The sequence below is a fragment of the Temnothorax nylanderi genome, unplaced genomic scaffold (genome assembly GCF_030848795.1).
Source record: "Temnothorax nylanderi isolate EJ_2023f unplaced genomic scaffold, tnyl_v1.0 TNYL_tig0042_pilon, whole genome shotgun sequence".
Classification (NCBI taxonomy): Eukaryota; Metazoa; Arthropoda; class Insecta; order Hymenoptera; family Formicidae; genus Temnothorax; species Temnothorax nylanderi.
In genome coordinates, this window is record NW_027249104.1 from 1,098,950 (window position 1) to 1,117,264 (window position 18,315).

At 40.9% G+C, this 18,315-nt stretch overlaps 1 protein-coding gene across 3 annotated transcripts in view; it reads left to right on the forward strand.

Moving 5' to 3' along the window:
* Positions 1–18,315, forward strand: part of LOC139771661 (uncharacterized) — a 313,142-nt gene that overhangs the window by 281,421 nt on the left and 13,406 nt on the right. For all 3 annotated transcript variants that reach the window (XM_071704592.1, XM_071704594.1, XM_071704593.1), the window contains exons 6-8: positions 12,709–12,870; positions 13,226–13,282; positions 17,049–17,115. In XM_071704592.1, the coding sequence (XP_071560693.1) occupies positions 12,709–12,870; positions 13,226–13,282; positions 17,049–17,115 (286 nt within the window). The remainder of the gene's footprint in view (positions 1–12,708; positions 12,871–13,225; positions 13,283–17,048; positions 17,116–18,315) is intronic.

Consider the following 18,315-nt stretch of genomic DNA (forward strand, 5'->3'; position numbering starts at 1 on the left):
AAATTAATTTTATAAAGACTATCACGCGAATCTGGATATTATTCTTTCTAACAATAAGTCAGATATTGAAGCATGTAATATGAAAGATTGCGGTTAATACTCTAATATAGAAAAGTTAATGGCTTTATAAAAGATTTTATGCAAATCACAATATCGTGTAACTTAACAATATAAAAATCATGACTATCTATCAAATATTTATAGAAATATCTATCAAATATTTTTATAAATCAAAGAAAATTTTGGCTGAGAAGGAACTATTTATCTTTCATATTTTCATAGAAAACATTTTTACAATAAATTTTCATCGCATATATGTAATATATTATATACACTGGAGGTGTGAAATTCAATCTAATGCGCCATGAGCTATATTTTAATTGGAAAGCACCAGCTGCTTCTCTTTTATACGCAATTGAATTTTTAATTTTTCGGAAGTTACAGAGCGGAAGCTAAGCTATAAGCGGCACACGGTTGAAAAGAGTTTCGCTCGAGATTACTCCACCTTTTATGCGATACAATTTCGAAACGGATATTTACGTCACAAGAGATGATTACTGATAAGCTTTTCAGACTTGTCAAGTCGTAAAAGATAGCGCGAATTCATGTCGGGGCGCATATACCGCGTATCAATTGTACGCCGTCATTCGACCGCGTAGACACGACTTTTATGGACTTGTGCATGGGGCATTATTCCGAAACAACGACCCAATTCAGGCAGGACGTAAACGCTCCTTTTTATTGCCACTAACGAAATTTCATATTACGCTTCCTGCGCGCACGATCGCGCTGTGCACCGCGTCACGCCGCACCGGCGCGGTGCCCGGCGACGCGGCACGAACATTTTCGCCACACGCGAGGATTAAACCTAATCGCATATACGATCCGCATAAATACCGGCACGATGTCCGGCCGGCTTTAGAAATTGCGCCGGAATCACGAGAGAGAGAGAGCCGCACTCTCGTATCGTCGGAATACCTGCCTCCGCGCGAAAGGCCATCGCCTCGTTCTCTTCGAGTCGTCCGAATTATTGCCAACCGGAGGAGGATGGAGATCGTCGCCACGGCGCCGTGGGAATTATTTCGACGGCGCTCAATGCGATGATAATTTATTATCGAATTGCGTGCAGTCGGAACGCCTCCGTGTCGATCGCGTGCACGCATAGACCAAGTACGGCGATATCGATTTGCCAGGCGACCGCGAACCAGCTGCGCCGCGTTGGTTACGTGCGTACGCAAACGAGGGTGGCGATGCAAAAAGATATTTCGAGAAAGCCGCTTATCGAAGGTCCTTGCTCGGATTAAAGCTGTTTGCCCGCAATTCATAAACATAGCTGAGCTCGAAGAACGACTTAGCGCGCGCGCGCGCGCGCGACCATCACCGGTTATCTCTTAAACTCACATTGGATTTGCATTTTTTTTCTTTCTCGAAATAAACTTAATTCTCGTTTAATGCGGTGAAAAATGTTGCACCGATACCGCAGCCCCTGGATATTATACTGATATACATTTGTTTCAAATATGGTATGCTCTGTAATTTATTTAATCTTTATTTCTTTCTCTTTTCGTATAATTCCCATAGCGGGAAAATTTATTTTTAGTATATGACTATGTGACTATGAAAATCGCTTTTTATATCAATATTAGAGATTAATGATATGATTAATTATTGCATTTAAGTCAATGCATAATTATAGCTTGAATGATTTGCATTTCATTTTTTTTTTGTATGATATATCGCCAGGTCCGAGATAGAAAAAGGTTAATGCTTATGACTTGTTTTTTTCTTTTTTAATCGAGATTAAAACAAATAAGCATTATTCTGCAATTTTATCGCACGAGAATAACACTCAAAAATTATCAAATTATATTTATCAATGCAAACAATTAAAAAAAAGAAAAAAAAACAGAATATTATATTCCCACTCTGGATAAATCACCGTATTCGATGGAGCAAGAATTTGTGAAACAAAAGCGTGCCAATTTAAATGGTCGAAGTTTAATTAAACTAACGCATATCATCATCCACGCGAAACGATGATGAACTCGTGACGTCGGAGAGATTTTACTGTGTGTGGCATATGAGATGGAAAAAGTCAGGACAACGGACGTTGGCACGCTACAGGAGGAAGAATGGCCACATTTCGCACGCAATGAAATCGGAATAAACCACGGGCGGTTCTCTCTCATTATCATTAAATTAGATCGCGCTCGGCGAAAAGGGATGGGCGGGCAAAGACCGGCGGGGCGAATACAACGGTGGAAATTGCGTTTTCTCTTACGTGGCGAGAAAATTTTACGTGTTTCGCGCGTTGATGGCAGAAGAAATAACCCTCGTAATTAGCCGGGCGAGCCACGAAGTTTCCGCACTCGCGGAAAAGTCCCTGCGCGAAGCGAATGGCGAACAGCGGTGGATGGTGTACCTCGACTGCTCCCCGAAGCTACTTGCCGCGAGGGCAAATTTGCATGAAATATGATCGGCATGCGGCATACATCTTTGACGTACACCTTCTGCGCCGCGTAAAACATTTTGACGAGGGCCATGGCTCTTTTCACGACCTCGCCGTTTCATTTGCATCGAACGATGCACCTTCTCCACCCTATCCCGCGCGTCCTTTTCTTGCCCCTGTCTTCAGGAAGAAGCATTTCCTTTTATGATGGACATGTCGCGAGAAATGTGAGGCATAATTTGGAACATCTTTGGAAGCCCATAAGTTATACAGAATATTTCTGATAGGCGTATATGAGCTTAAAATACGCAGTGACAATTTTAATAGAATGATTCGTTTATAAAATAAAGGTATTTATTTATAAAATAATTTGACATAAATAGTGACAACCTTGTTTAATAAATTTATATCTACTACAATTTATTACTATGTTAAATATATATATATATATATATGTATTATGTAATTATATATGGTGCATAAGTTTAACATGTATAACATGTATAATTACCATTAAAGGAATAAAAGGCTTAGGATAGTAATACAAGTGAGGATTATCAGCTGATATTTATTCAATGCTCACAAAATAGTTTATATGCACGATAAATATCTCATCTGCTAAAAAAAACGCAGCACATTCTGTATAATGAGTGACAAGAAGTTTGTCTTGCAAATTATTCCGCCCGTATCTACAGACAGTACAGTTTGTAGGAGCGAGTAAGGACGTGGATTCACATTCATAAGTACTGCTGTTAAAATTCAAATGTCCTACGCAGACGGACTCGGATAACCTTCGAAGACCTCGCTGTATCAGCGATGCTCAAAACGATGATAAGAAATACGTTCTCGCAGATATTCTGATTATTTTTTATCGTAGCCCGCAGACAATTTTGACAAATATTATGCGAGCCGTGGTGTTAGTGATGCAAACAAAAAGTTACGCGTCTGGCGTGATAATATAGTAGTTTGGCAATAGTCTGGAATTAAAGCGGAGATCGGGCAACCACTGGTACAAGCGACATACGACGATTAGCGTACGCGTATTTTCCAGCTTGCACTGCTGTGGTGTCCATTTACTTTCGTTCGCATATACTTGTCCCCGACTTCCACCGCAGGTGTCGTCGTTTCAACACATAGCACTCGAGACATAACCAGGACTCGTTTTCTCTGTCGTTAGATGCCAGCGGCGTAACGTCCCATCTCGTTAGCTAAATTTTAAACGAAGTGCAGTCGGCTTGATACGCAAACCGTCTCTTCTTGCTTCACCAGCGCCAGCGCTATCTCCCTCACGGTTAATGACAGTCAGCCGGCGACGTTTCAGAAGCGAGTGCACTGCTTTCGGAAAATCCTTGTCGCGGGCCGTGTCTTTTTCCTTCTCCATTTTACACCTTATTTCCGTCTATGCCATTCTGGTGTTTAAATTAAAGACCACAGTACAATATCTGGATGGAAAGTGCAAACTTTCCTAGAAAAGGAGAAACTTGAGGGAACTTTTCGAGAAATTGGATAAGGAAAATATTTGCATGTCACATTTTCTATTCAATTCTTATAATTCAACAAGTACGTTCGGTGCTTTTTTACTTTGTTCAAACGAGGAGTATGTTTTACAAATTTGCGGCAGAGATGTTTTCGCTAATCTATATACTTTTCATAACTCTGTATCTTTTACAATTTTACATACATGTAATCCTTTTCGCGTAATAATGTCATAATACATTTTTTTTATACACGTATCGTCGTAATGTGCTTCACGCTGCGCGTATATACGCAATTTTTTCTATTTTAACAATTTATTATAATATTTGTGCCGTCGAGAATTCAACTTCCATCATTATTATTTACACCGCAGCGCCTGCGTTCGCGAATATAGTACTTTACATCGTTATTATGTATGTATATGCTATGCAGCCGAGTTTGCCGGCGCGCCTCCTGCCATGTTCCCTCCCAGCTGCCACGAATACTTTGTCAGGGCAAATGGTCGCGCATTCTCTCGCAAATATCAGCATTAAGATTCAAATGACCGAATAATCGGGCGAATCTCGCAGGACCCGTTTCTGCGCTTAAACAGGCACATGCACGGATGAGGCGCGCGAGAGCTTCGACGAATCGTTTCTCTGTAACCGTGTCTGCTATAGGTATGCCTTTATTACGTGCAATCCGAAACTGTACGCATACCATATTTACTACTATGTCTGCTGCGAGATGCCTTTACGACGTCGCCGTTACCCCTATTTTCGTTTTTCCGATAAATTCTTTTGTAAATTATAGATCGTATGAAGCTGCTTTATGAGTCAAAGGAGCTCCAAATTGTTAGGTACTGATATAAGTTAATAGTACAGAACTGTATACTTGGTTAATTGCGCTGATTTCATATGAATTTTTGAACAAATAATTTTTTAACAACATTTTTCAAAAGAACTTGAAAGAGATATTTTAATAAAATTACATTTCTTTATAGAACGTAAATCCTATATTAGCAAATTATTTTTTAACAATCTGAGAACATATTTTTTTAAGTACAATTACTTCGATTGATATTTTTTCTTTTTTAAAATTGTATTTTAACTGCTGGATATTTTATTTAATTTTTTGTTGCATACAATTTCGAGCATTATCTACTTTTCTTTATATGCTTGTTTCGCTTTTCGTGAAATATCTGACGCAAACGTATCGGAAGTCCAACTTTCGTTTGTTTAGTTAATTAACGCGCGATTCTATTTATTACAGTTACGTTTGATTCAGCAATTCAGAATTAACGATCTTTAAGTAAATAATTTTTTTCGACGAATCTGAAATTAATTCTAATAAATTTTTACTGATAATTTCAACAGAATAATTGATAAAGATTTGCTTGTTTAGGAGTTACGTGTATACAGGTCTTGAAACTTGGAACTTCTATTTTAGAGCGAAATGGATGGCATGTGTCCAAGTATATGATGTTAATCCTTTCACTTCTGAGACACAGATATGTCTCACGCGTTACAAAGCCTACTTTGGGAAAACTTCCCGCATGAAACTAATATTGTAAAGTGCTCGTAAAAGATATCGCCCTTCCAAATGATAACCGAGTCTGTGTCATCGTGTTAAGTTCGCGTTGGAGAATAATAGTAAAGGTGTCTAGAATATTTGAGCGAAGTGTCCACGACAAGACATCTTTTCAATTTCATCATTCGCTCGATGTTACTCTCACGAAGAAGAAATCCTTTCCTTATCGATCTCCGTAATTGTTAACGTTATCAAAAATCTTTCCACCTACATCATCATAACCATTCATATTGCGAGTTTGCCGAGTTTCGCGCTGCACAACCGAAGTTTCTGCGCTGACTAGCTCATAAATAGCAACTTCCGCAGCACTCTCGAGCCATGTAGTTACTTGCAAGCTCCGCTTACCTCCTTTCCTATGTGCGCACAATGATATTATTGCAGCCGACGCTACTTTTCGAGATAACCGCAGCTTTCCATCCTTCTAACATAGTTTTCGCTAAGTATCATGATTATGCTTGTGAACGAAACTACTCGCTCAAAGTAATTCTATATCGTGTAATATAAGATAAGCATGCTGTTCTAATTCACATACAGAGGATCAATATTTTATCAAGGAATTTATATATGTATATACATGCGTGTGTGTGTGATCGACATTTGATCAATGAATAAGTATGCATATATGTATGTACATACGTATATATGTTCGCTGCTGTCAGCGCGATATATTTGCCGCGTGAGATGTGCCTCGGGATTGAATTTTATTGAATAGTTCCAAATTTATATAATGCACCGTAGATTTTGCGATGCGCCAGATAATCTCGTGCCGCTGCTCCGTTCGTAAACCTTGCCCAAGATTCACTGCCGCGCAGTTCCCGCAAGCTCCATTTATCTTCTGGCACGTGATATGTGCGATATTGTATGCAGTTTCCAATACTTGTCGGAGCAACCAATCCCGTTCTGGAATATCTCATCCGAAACAAATAACCGGAATATTATGTATAGTTGAGCGACGTTTATAAGTTAATTAACACAAATCGATTTCTAATGATGCGAGCGTATTATGATCTTGATTAAAGAAAGAGTAACACGCATAATAAGATAAATCGATTTTGAATGAAAATTTATCATGGTAGTTACTTGGCTAATTATGTTTGAAATTGGAGCGTACGAATGACTGATAAAAAAAGAACCTAACTCACCTGAAAATAGTGTTAAGATCCGCTTTTTATGTGTAGGGCCACGTGAGACTATTTCTTTGCCGAGAAGCATGGAAAAGATAAACACGTTCCACTCTTACTTTTTCTCAGTTACTTTTATACGTCGACAACCTTTCCGCAGTGCCAATTTTCGCAGCGGACAGAAGGCAATCTCATTTCGTTTAACTGGCACCATCATTTCCGTGACCCGAATGTACCATTTGATTGTCAACGAGTTCGACTACGAGGTCAGAGAGAATTAAGTTCTACGCGCGGTGTGCCATTCGATATATATATTTATTCGAAAGTTCACAACTCCCACTCCCTGGGTTAAGCTGATAATACAAGGTCATCCTCGGTCTAGACATTCGATCAGTGTCAAATCCGACGACGCGTGTGCGGTCGGTCGCGAGGAAAGCGTCTGCGACCGCGGCACGTTTTACGTTTCAATTACTTCGATAATAGCCGCCCGTCTATGCGGTGGTGCACGCCGCGGTTTCGACGTGTTCGAAGTCGCCTCGTCCCATCGATAAACAGCGACCATTGGCGGCCACCGCAACGTACCCGCAACGGAGGTTCCTCCGGCTCCTCGCTTGCGTATGTATGTATGTGCACATTGATACCGCGCCAGAGACCGTTACGTTTCTCTCTTTCTCTCTTCGCGGCCACCGCGCGGCGACCTCGTCCGCCGGGTGTTCGCTTTTACCTAAGTACCGTGATTACGCCCGTGACCGGAATCGAGAACTGGGTCCACCGCCACGTCGTATTGCAGTACGGAGTATGGAGAGTTGGGACTATCGCCAGGCTTACTTGGACGGAATTCCAAACAAGATCGGATCTCTTTCGCGGCACCATGTCTGTTTATCGAGACGGTCGTCGCTATTAAAATCGACGCTAGCTGAGAACTATCATGGATATCAAAATATAAGAAATAAAAAGCGTTCAAATTGTCGGAGATAGTCACTATTGATGGCGTTTTCACGTTAAGAATGAATTATAAATATTTGCGAAGTGGTCGGTATGGATCTGTGATATCGATTAGCGAATGTCTTTCAGGAAAAGAAAATTATTTAAACTGCTAAAATTATTAATTTTTTAAAAATTACATATGTATATTAAGCAGAGTTGCAGATTTTGCAGAAGAAATAAAGGAGACAACCGTAGCCATAGCAACTCTCGTAATGTTCGATCTCGCGCCGAATAAATTTTATATATATAGTAAACTCTTATCAGAATTGGATTGATATTAATATGTAATACGGGAGAGAGAAAGAGAGAGCGATAAATTAATATTAATTCATTAAATTACCTTTAAAAGCTGGACGCGATCCTGCATATTAATGTACTTTCATAATCAAGTTATTTTAGTGATCCATAGCTATTTTAATCGAGCGCGCATGCATGTTCATTACACGTAACTTCGAAAACGATATTCTACACGCAGCTCCGTAGTTCAATCCGGTAGTAACCTTATTCGCGGGTTCTATGCCCTCCGGCGATCCGAGAGGATCCCACAAGCAGACGGATGAGCAAATTGCATATTATCCTATCCACGAAATCGCAAGCTGTATAATCGCGTTTTGCGTGTTATAACTTATAATTACTATATTAATAAATCTTCGACGTGCCTATTGACCGTGAACTTTCAGTGAGAAATTTAATTTTCTTCGACGGTCTTTTTAAAATAAAGTTACGAACGTACAAAAGTCGTTTTATTAAGTTACATTGCACACAAAAGCTTACACAAGTTTTATTAAGTTACATTACACAAAAGCTTATAGTTAACGGCGCATTTTTCGAGGAGGTAAATTCAATCGCGCGCCGGTCTTACAGTACGTATACCTGTCTTTAATGTGATTTGAGAAGAATCGATAATTTGCATCCTCATTCACGTAAACCGCCGTAGGTTCCCGGGGCTGCCCGCTTCTCTAACGCCTGAAACGCGATTATCGTGTTCCTCCGCGGAACGCGGCGTTATTACCGGGAAACAAATCGCAGCAGTTTAACGTCGCCAGTGCCGTTACTCGACCGACCCGTGTTCGTAAATCAGGTTCGAATCCTGATAAGGGTCGCACGGGGAGAGGCGATCCGGATGAGTCCCGCCAGCCCGCTCCGACGGGGAACCGACCACTGTCGTTGGGGCCGGCCGGCCGGGGGAACGAAGAACGAAGGTCTCGAAGGTGCATTCCGTGCAACAGCCAGCGGGCCTGTTACGGCGATCCCGTGCCGCGGGGCGTTCCCCGGTAGGAGTCTACGGAGTTGGCTAGATGACCAGATTACAGGTTTCTCTCGGTACAGGAAGTCGTGAGATGCTTAATTGCGTTTGTCACGACGCTACGTGGCGGCACATCTGTCTCTCGGGTCTCGAGCGAGGTGCGGCGGCTCTCCTTTTCTTTTTTTCTCTCTTTTTCTCTCTCCGAGGCCGCGTTGGGGCAATAACAATGCCGGGATAAATTAACCGGTAGGCGGCACGGCGCGGCTGACTGAGAGCGGCTATAAACCGATCCTGTAAGGAGAGTCCGCCCCAGGTGGCCAGTTAACTGCTTAGCCTTAAAAATATACACGCTGCTCTGACCCTTCTCCACCCTCGCGTCACCTCCTCCGCCTTTTCTCTTCTCGTGGCCTCCCTAACTGCTCATCGCGTTCGATCGCGCGCGAGCGGTCCATCCCCTCGGACACCATCCTTCGCTCGAGCGAGCTAACACAGATCTTCCCGGCACGCACGCCGTACCGTTCCGCCATTTATCCCGAACTGTACGGACTGCGACGGGTTTATTGTGATTTACGTAACGGCGAAGGAAAACGATCGCTTAATCTTTCGCGCCCTACGCCGCGCCGCGCCGCGCCGCGCCGCGCCGCGTCGTCCTCCCGGAAGGGCCGGGAGAGTCGCGCAGGTCGGACGCTAACTGATGGAAATCAGCTGCGTACCAAGACGCGCGTTCGCGTACTCGCAATCGCAACATTTATTTCCAGACGAGATGTATTACCGTGTCGATCTCGCTGCGGTAGATGAATGGGCAAAATTGTTTCTCGGAGCGGCTGCTATTTGTATCTGTAGTACGCCGCGCGCTCCTTAGCTCGCGACGACGCTTGGGTGTAGGCGCAATGGGGATCTCGTTATTATATGGAGTATATTCGTTGCGTGTGATTAGCGTGGGAATCTGTCAGGCAATTTAATATCCGTTCGATCGAGAACTCGTGCAAATCTTTGCGACGTTAAGCATCATTTTAAATTGTCTTGAAATATTTAGATTTTAGATTATATACGAATAAACGAATATATTATGTTAAGGTAAATGTACCAATGCCTGAACACGTACCTATGTCTGGACATTTTTATCATTTTAGTCCTTAAATAAGTTATAACGTCAATTAAAATCAAAGAATTAAAGATAAAAATATTTTTCTTGTATTATATTTTTATCTTTGATTTTAATTCGAGTTATACTTATTTAAAAACTAAAATGATAACAGTGTCCAGACATAGGTCTTAAGTGTTCCGGCATTGGTACATTTATCTTACTATCGAGTAATTAGAAGGAAAAATAATAGCGTGGAAGAAAAGAGATATCGTAGTAAGAAAATGATGCGATAAATTACGAAGAGCGGATGGTAGCGCAATGATATCAAATTACGGTACAATTCTAAGATAACTTTGTAAGACAAAGAGACATCGCGATATCTACTCGTCTTCCATAGCACACCATAAGGGACAATAATCCGCGATAACATCGTCGTATCAGAAGATTACATAGACTACCGTGAGAGATTCGCGGATAAAAGATGCGTTTTAAAAACGCATCTTCAGGGTTTTGGGATTTTCTTTAGTTATTCCGCCTCTTCGCCGTCCGCCTCCAGAAGAAAAAGTCAACATCACGCCGGTAAACAAGGGAGCGACGTAAATTCTCAGCCTTGTCTCTAGGTATTATTCAAGCTTAGTGGATGCTACAGCCACGACCGTGGAGGAAGCTCAGTCTGCGAGCGCAAACAAACGGTTCTAATCCGTTTAACATAAATACCACGTGGTTTAATTAAATCGCACACCGCAAGGTAATCGTCCCGGCGTTGTGTCTGCGGAACACGGCTTTTTCCTCCTTAGGCATCGAGATTACCGCGCGATGAGTCGATATTTGTTCGTATAACGGGACACTTCATCCGATGAAGGATGTAAACTTGGAACTACGAAAAGGGATAGAGCTTAGAGAGGAAAAAAGGATAACTTTTTATGATGACTTCTTACAGTGAAAAAAGAAACCAAGAGAATATAATTTTTCCAATTATAGTAGATGTATTATCAAATAACCGCTTTTTAAATAATAGAATATGGAATAGAGAGTACACTGCCTAGTAGAATTATTGGATTAACTCACAATCAGTTTTGTTTGCAAGTTAAGCAAGGTCTATATCTTTCTTTTAGCGCTTCATTATCCGTATTCACGATATTCTAATCACGACTCTATTAACCACCCATAAAAATCGATAACTCATTAATTTCTAACGAGATACGTGAAGCGCACTAGTTTATACGAGTTCGTCTATATTAGCATATTAATACTTTTTTATATGACTTATTCACAAATTCGAAATTTTGAAGTTTTATATTTAATTGATGAATTTTATGAGAATTCTACATATACGTAAATCTTTTAAAGAGGAATTACAAGAAACATAATATAAAACAATACAAGAACCTGAGGCTTGTTAAAAAATAATAATTTTGTGTGTAAATAAATTAAAAATGTTCACAATGCTTTACAATTTTAACTTTTAACGCACATTTTTAATAAGAAATATTCAATAATATAGAATTGTAGTGATGCAATCGATACTACAAACCAATCTTCTCGGTTATCTCTGTACCACTTCAGTAACAACGTCTTGAAGACACTGTGTGAAATAATTTCTAGGCCGCATTTACAGAGTGTCAACGCGATAATTTTCATCTTTAACCATTTCTCTACAGCGATGGTTCGTTGTAAGACGATGTTACAGCATGAGCAATAACGAAAACGACGACGACGACGACGACGGTGAAGACGCGCTTAAAATAGTAAGGAAAGGGAGATGAATTTCCCTACTCAGGCTAATCTCGTAGAAGAGGTGGTCCTTTGTAAATACTTTGAGGGCTTTGTCTTCAAGTTACCGCGGGAACGAAACTCTCAGGCTTCTACTTAATCATTCGACTAACGTAGCGCTCGTAATATCGCCCGTTTCGCCCGCACGATTAGAATCTCGCGTTACGTTTTTCCAAAATACACGACGTCGTGTATTTCCTCTTTTTCCCTCCCTCTCTTCTTCTTTCACTCTCTTCCCGCGGGGACTGAAGAACGAGAAATTGACGATCTCCATGGCGACCCTCGCCGCGTCCTGAATATCTTATGCACGAGCCCCATTAGCGACAGGAACGTCGCGAGAATAAATGGCAGCCGCTTTTAAGGAGCTCGACATTCTATAGAATAGGAGAAGCTCTATGAAAGGGAATGCTACATCTCTCTACGAAAATGTATCCGCACGGAAGGCGGATTTGCGCGACGATCGCAGTAAACTATTGCAAGAATCTCTACAAACAATCATTTGTAATCAATGTCCTGACTGCGATTATAACTCTCATCATTTTACAACGTTCGCATAAATTTAATTCTCCGCGTAAATTTGCGTATGATTACATTGTAAAGGAGAAGATGAATATACAGATAAAAGATAAAAATATAAAAAGGGACAAAAATTTGAGAGAAAAAGAAAGTCACTGGGATGTGACTTTAATTTTTTCCAGATTAATATAAAAATTTTTAATACGCAATACCTTTTTATGTAAAGTTTTATTTATAATACCGGTTTATATACTTCATTTGCTTTAAAACCTATTAAGCTAAAAAACAACTTGTGTGTTTTATATGTTTCTATCTTCTCTGTCTTATATATAAGATAAAACAGAAAGAAATTGAATCAGATAATTGGGAAATATTATACTCTTTGACAATATTCAGTTAATTAATGATAATCACGTTACAGTAATGTTATAATAATCACGTTTGCCTCAATAATTTCAATTGTGCTTTATTTTTTTTTTTACAGGTAGACACACCTGACAGTGTTTTGCAAAGCGGTTTGGGTCTCGGCCCCGACATGGGACACACGATTCTTCGTTCGATGGTGGATCCTCGAGATTACGATCGACTAAGGTACCTACAGATGAACGGCAGTCAACCAAATAGTTTCGAAGAAACCATTCACAGGGTAAATCATATTTTATTTCATTTTATTTATATTTTGCAAGATGTCGTTTAAAACCATTAAATATGTATTCATTTAAGTAATAAGATTTAAAGCATTTTTCTCGCCTGTTATTTTCTTCAGTATCAGATAACTCTTAAATATTTTTTATTGAAAAGTAAAGATGGATAATACATAATAAGTTTCCGTCAGTAAAGTTCGAATTCTTGAGCGAAAGCTATGCTTGCTCTTATACAATCGTGATTCTTGAATTTACTTGGAATGCTTGGAAGTCACTCTCGCGAGAAAGTCGCTTTACCGTCGATAAAACCTTTTTAAACGAAACTTAAGAACGCTTCCATCCCCTTGCATTTTTCAGCTGAAAGTTCAAGAGGCGCTGCGAAAGAAAGAGCGGTTTCACAAAGAGCACGAAGAGGTAAGTGCACATCTTGAATCCATCTCTATCGCCCAATTCCATAATGAAATTTTTGTCTTCGGTTTTCGCTAACAAACTTATTTGTAATTCGCGGGAATGGGAGGACACTAATGCCAAAAATTGCCAACGATCGCAAATGGGGAGAGTTTTGTCCTCCGTTTTCGTTCCTTTTAAATTGCCAAATGGCGCTTCCGTCAAGGATATATCTCACCGCATTTCGCGCGAGCACTCACGTCCCGCGTTTCGCGCGCGCGAGCGACAATTTTCGTTATCGTACGTAGCCGATCGCGATAAGGACGCGGCGCGGTGTCTTATCGCGATTAAACCAACCCGTGCGCGCGCCACGGCACGTTTATTTTCTTCCCGCAATTCCCCTCCTGTACGTTGCCTGGATCATCGGCAACCCTCTTCTTGTCGTTCGACTGATATTGGCCCTGGGAGCCGGTGGCCTTATCCGATACAATCCTGCCTCCCGCATCGGAATTCTCGCAGGACGAAATTTGCATGTATGTGCTATCACCAAGACCTCGACTCTCGCCCTACGTATCGTCGTCGACCCCCACCGTTTCACATACGCGCGAGCTCGTCTCCCCCCCTCCCCCTCACGTCGTATCCTTCGCTACTAACCCCCTTCTTCGGACTGTCTTTCGCCAACTCGATACCTCTTATTATGCAAAGTAGCCAGATCAACGTGATATCATCATAATCGTCAATGCGTACCGCGCACGTTGCGTCGTGAATTCCTTATGCACGATCTCTCGCGATATACGCGTACGGGTTTTTCGTGCTTTTCTTATTTTCCGCCGCGTGGTTTCGCATCGTATGCCTGTTCAACATGAACATTTCTGCGCCATTTCTTGCTTTGTGTGTGCAATCGCGGATTTCGTCGTGTTTATAATGTAGTTTACGCTATTTATCACTGATAATATTTGGTTTATAGTTGCTTAATTAAAATTAAGCAAAGAGTAGTTAATTAATCAGTGCGCGGAATATTAAACGATGAAATTTGATGAACGCTGGGACTTGAAGATTTTAGTAAAACGTAGAAAGCTGCGAGAATTATTAAGATAGAATAACTTCGCGATAAAATCGATCAGCTAACTTTCAACGAAGGGTTTATGAAAATTTTAATAAACAACTCTTTTCATTATTCTGTTCACGATCTGATCTTTTCTATAAGATTAACTTTGATCAATAATACCCTTTCCTTGTCGATTTTTAATAATGATCCTCGGAGAAGTATTTATCATCGTTAATTTATCTGCGGTATAGAAATATATATAAAGGAGACAGGACAGACTAAATTAACTACTTGAAAGGGACACTCGGGGTAATGTCGCGCGCGCAGCTTTATTAAAAAATTAACTCCGTTAAAAAGTTAGTCGCACGTGTCGTATAGAAATTGAAGTCTTCTCTCCTCAGTTTCTCTTATCTTCTCAGTTCATCTTATCTACGATGCTATTATTTGCTGGTCATGTTCTGGTCATCGCAATTTTTGATAAGAGAATTGAATTTTTGACAGCTACACAGGGACATGGAAAATTTTTATTGCTATTTATAAGGTGTATATAAATGCAAGGGTATATCTTGAACATATAGAACTTTTCTAAAATTAAGTTTTATATCGGTAAATAACATTCTTTTATTCTTTTCCGAATTTGAAATAAAATTCATTTTAATTTTAATTTTTTATTAGTATCAAGATATTTAATGTTGTGTTTAGTCAGATTTTTACTAAAATAAAATAGACTTGAAATTGACCGAAAAAATTTTCTCTACGTAGAAAATAACACGTACGGCAGACACGGAATATCCTGCAAATTCCAAAGATAAAAAATTCTCCAAATTCCCAGTAATCAGGGAAAAGTGGCGGTTTCAACGTAAACGGGACCGTTTCGATGCAATCATGTGTATTATACCGCGCGGCTCATGCACAAGCGGGTACACGCGTATAACGCGTTGCTTCACGCAAGAGAATACTCGAGCATTACACACGCCCCGCACGTAACAACATCGAGAGTAACGCCGCAGCGTCGCAGCGCAGCTTGCAGCTCGTTACGTGTGTCGCGTATCCTCGAAAATCTCTCCCCATATGAAAGGATACTCCCTCTCTCCTTTACCATCGCTGCTTGCCAAAAACTGCCCATTACAGGGAAGGATCGCGCGCGTAAAAGTGGACGGCGACGGCGCGAACGTCGTAACTGGGCGCACGAGCCGGGAGTTTTAATTACGCGAACGTAAGCTTCGCGGAATTCTGCGGAAGTTTTAAGGAGACGGGACGCGAGAAAGGGTCGCCTGAAACTGCCAAAAACCGGCGACGTCACGGACCGCGCAGCGGATCGGGGTGAGAATGAGAAAAGGGCGGAGATATCGGAGGAGAACCGTTGCGTTGGAAGAAATAAAGCGGCCATGTTCCTTTGAGGCTGCGAGCAATATGGAAATAAAGGTCGCTATCCGTGTAAAAGTTTTAGTGCCACCTCTACCTTCGCGGGGGTTTATTGCTCTCTAGAGAATCTCTTTCTTTCTCTTCCTGGCCCTCTCCTCCTTCCTGTTCTTCTCCCTTTGCTCCCGCTTCTTCTCCCTCGCTTTGGCCTCTACACTTCGGTTCGGTAGGGACCGACACAGCCGCGGGCGACCACCTCGACAACCTCCTCCTCTTCCTCATCTTCCTCATCTTCTTCCGCCCCGACTGCTATTCCGGTCTTTTTTCTCGCCCAGGAAACAACCTTCGACCGGGCTGTCCCCTCATCAGGACATTACGTCTGCAACATCCTGACCGATAATCGCTTTTCGTTTTATTCCACCGATTATCGAGGACTCGCGGTCGTCGACCGTAGAAAAACGACGCGCGATATATGTACACCAGTAGTTCTCTTCGCTTTATCCTTTCTTTCATCTCTTCCCCTCCCGCCGTACGGCCGCGCAGATCTCAAAAACATCGATGGTGGTCCAACACGAGCCGGATAACGGCGATTATCCACCGTGAAAGAACCCGCGCATGTAAGTTCCCGGTAATACCATTCAGATTACACGTGATTACGCTACTGGTGTGGCAGGGCATCTCCCGGTATGAAATTCAGTTCCTTAGGCGCGCCATTACTTCAATTAGTTACTTACGTAGAAACGCAATTTGCGTGGAGAAGCGATACTTGAACGTACTACAAAGTTTAATGAAAGATTCTAACTGTATTTGAATATAACATTTTATAGACTTAATAGTAATATGCACGTCGGGGACTTCAGGGATTAAATTTAATCATTGCACTTAAACTTTACAAACTTAATATAACAAGAAGACGTAAAAATCAACTTGCAAGTATTTTTGCGTGATGAGAGAGATCTCAGGTAATGAGATCTCTTCTGTATCGATTATATCGGACCATCATTTTCGTTTAATCATACGAACCATCATATACCTTCATATAATATAATCTTCAAGAATATCTAAGAGCGTGCCTTTAATGGCAACTCGAAAATTAATAGCTTCCTTTCATATCTCATTAGATAACTAATGAGAAGAACACATTTTCCAATAATATAAAATTATTTTGTCCTAGCACGATTTTTAAATCGGCGATTTAGCGATGCGTATATTCTGCTATCAATTTTTCAAGCGCCTATAACCGTCGATACTCGCGAGACCACGCTGAAATCGACGAAAGCAATTCCGCGGTATGCAAACACCAAAGCGAACGCGGCTAATAGCAGTTTTAATCACAATGCCGGATAAACGTTTACTCACGACGTCGACATTGTACTGTTTCAGATACTGAGGGATATCCGGCAGGGTTTAATGCAGCTAGGACGAGACGGACGGGGTCAGCTCCCTGGGGGTAAGTACATCAAGGACTAACCTCCAGCTAGTTGTCGCCTCGTCTCCCCGCGACCTGTAACCCGGCCCTTTCTTACACCCTATATCCGTATAGGTCTCGCGCGTACGTATACGCGCGGCAATGTGCGGCCGTGTGCGTGAACGTTGAACAAAACGCGCACGTGCCAGCTGGTATGAGAATCGACTCCCAAATGCCTGACACCTCGTATGTGTAGCTGCTCCACTCTCTCGCGAGACTCATTTTGAGCATTCGTTTCCTGATGGCTCCTCTCGTAGTCTTTTTCACGAAATCTCGCTCCCCGTAGCCTCAGCAGCTTTTTACGATAAAACGGAGGCGCACCGGAATGATACCCACGCCTCCCAAAAAGGCGCTTGCTCGGGAAAAGAGGAAAAAGCTTTTTTGCTACACGGTTTGTTCAATTAACATTGAATGTTGAAAAAAGAATAGAATAAAATATAGACAATAATGCGTGTTGAAATGCAATAAGAAACATTAGATCTCTAAGAGGCTAGATTGTATGTAAGAAAATTACATGATTTATGTTATTACTAAAGAAAATTATTAAAATGTAAAATGAAAAATTATTCGATTGTATTTAACTATTATGTTTATTAAATACACAGAGGATAATTACAATTAATTCATTATTATTATTTTCAAACGATAATGTTAGTTTATATCCTTATTAGTTGTTAGCCTTATTAGTTTTATTATTATAACGAAATATATGCTCGCGGCAAAAGGAAATAAATAATGTAATTGTAGTAAAAGCTTGTTTCATAACACAATATTGATATTTATTTATATTGTATTAAAAATATCGGGGAAATTCTCAAACGTTTAAAATTGAATAATGAAACAAAGAAGTGCTTATGAAACTAATAACGCATGAATTTATACAATAGAGAATAATTAAGGATAGAGGGTAATTACAATAAGCCGCTAATGTAATATTTCACATATTCCAGCATGAATAGAAAATGCTCTATGCTCTTTATTGTCGATTTATCATCACTGCGGTTTTATTTCCTATATTTACAAAGCTGCTATGGCACGATCGCGTCGCGAAACCCCTCGCATACACGAGCTAATCTCGTTATTGTTAGTACCCGCCATCTTCATTTTCCCTCTCTTTGCTACCTCTGTCTCTCTTCCTTCACATAATCGCATGCACGCTTGTCATTCCCAAGTTTCTATACC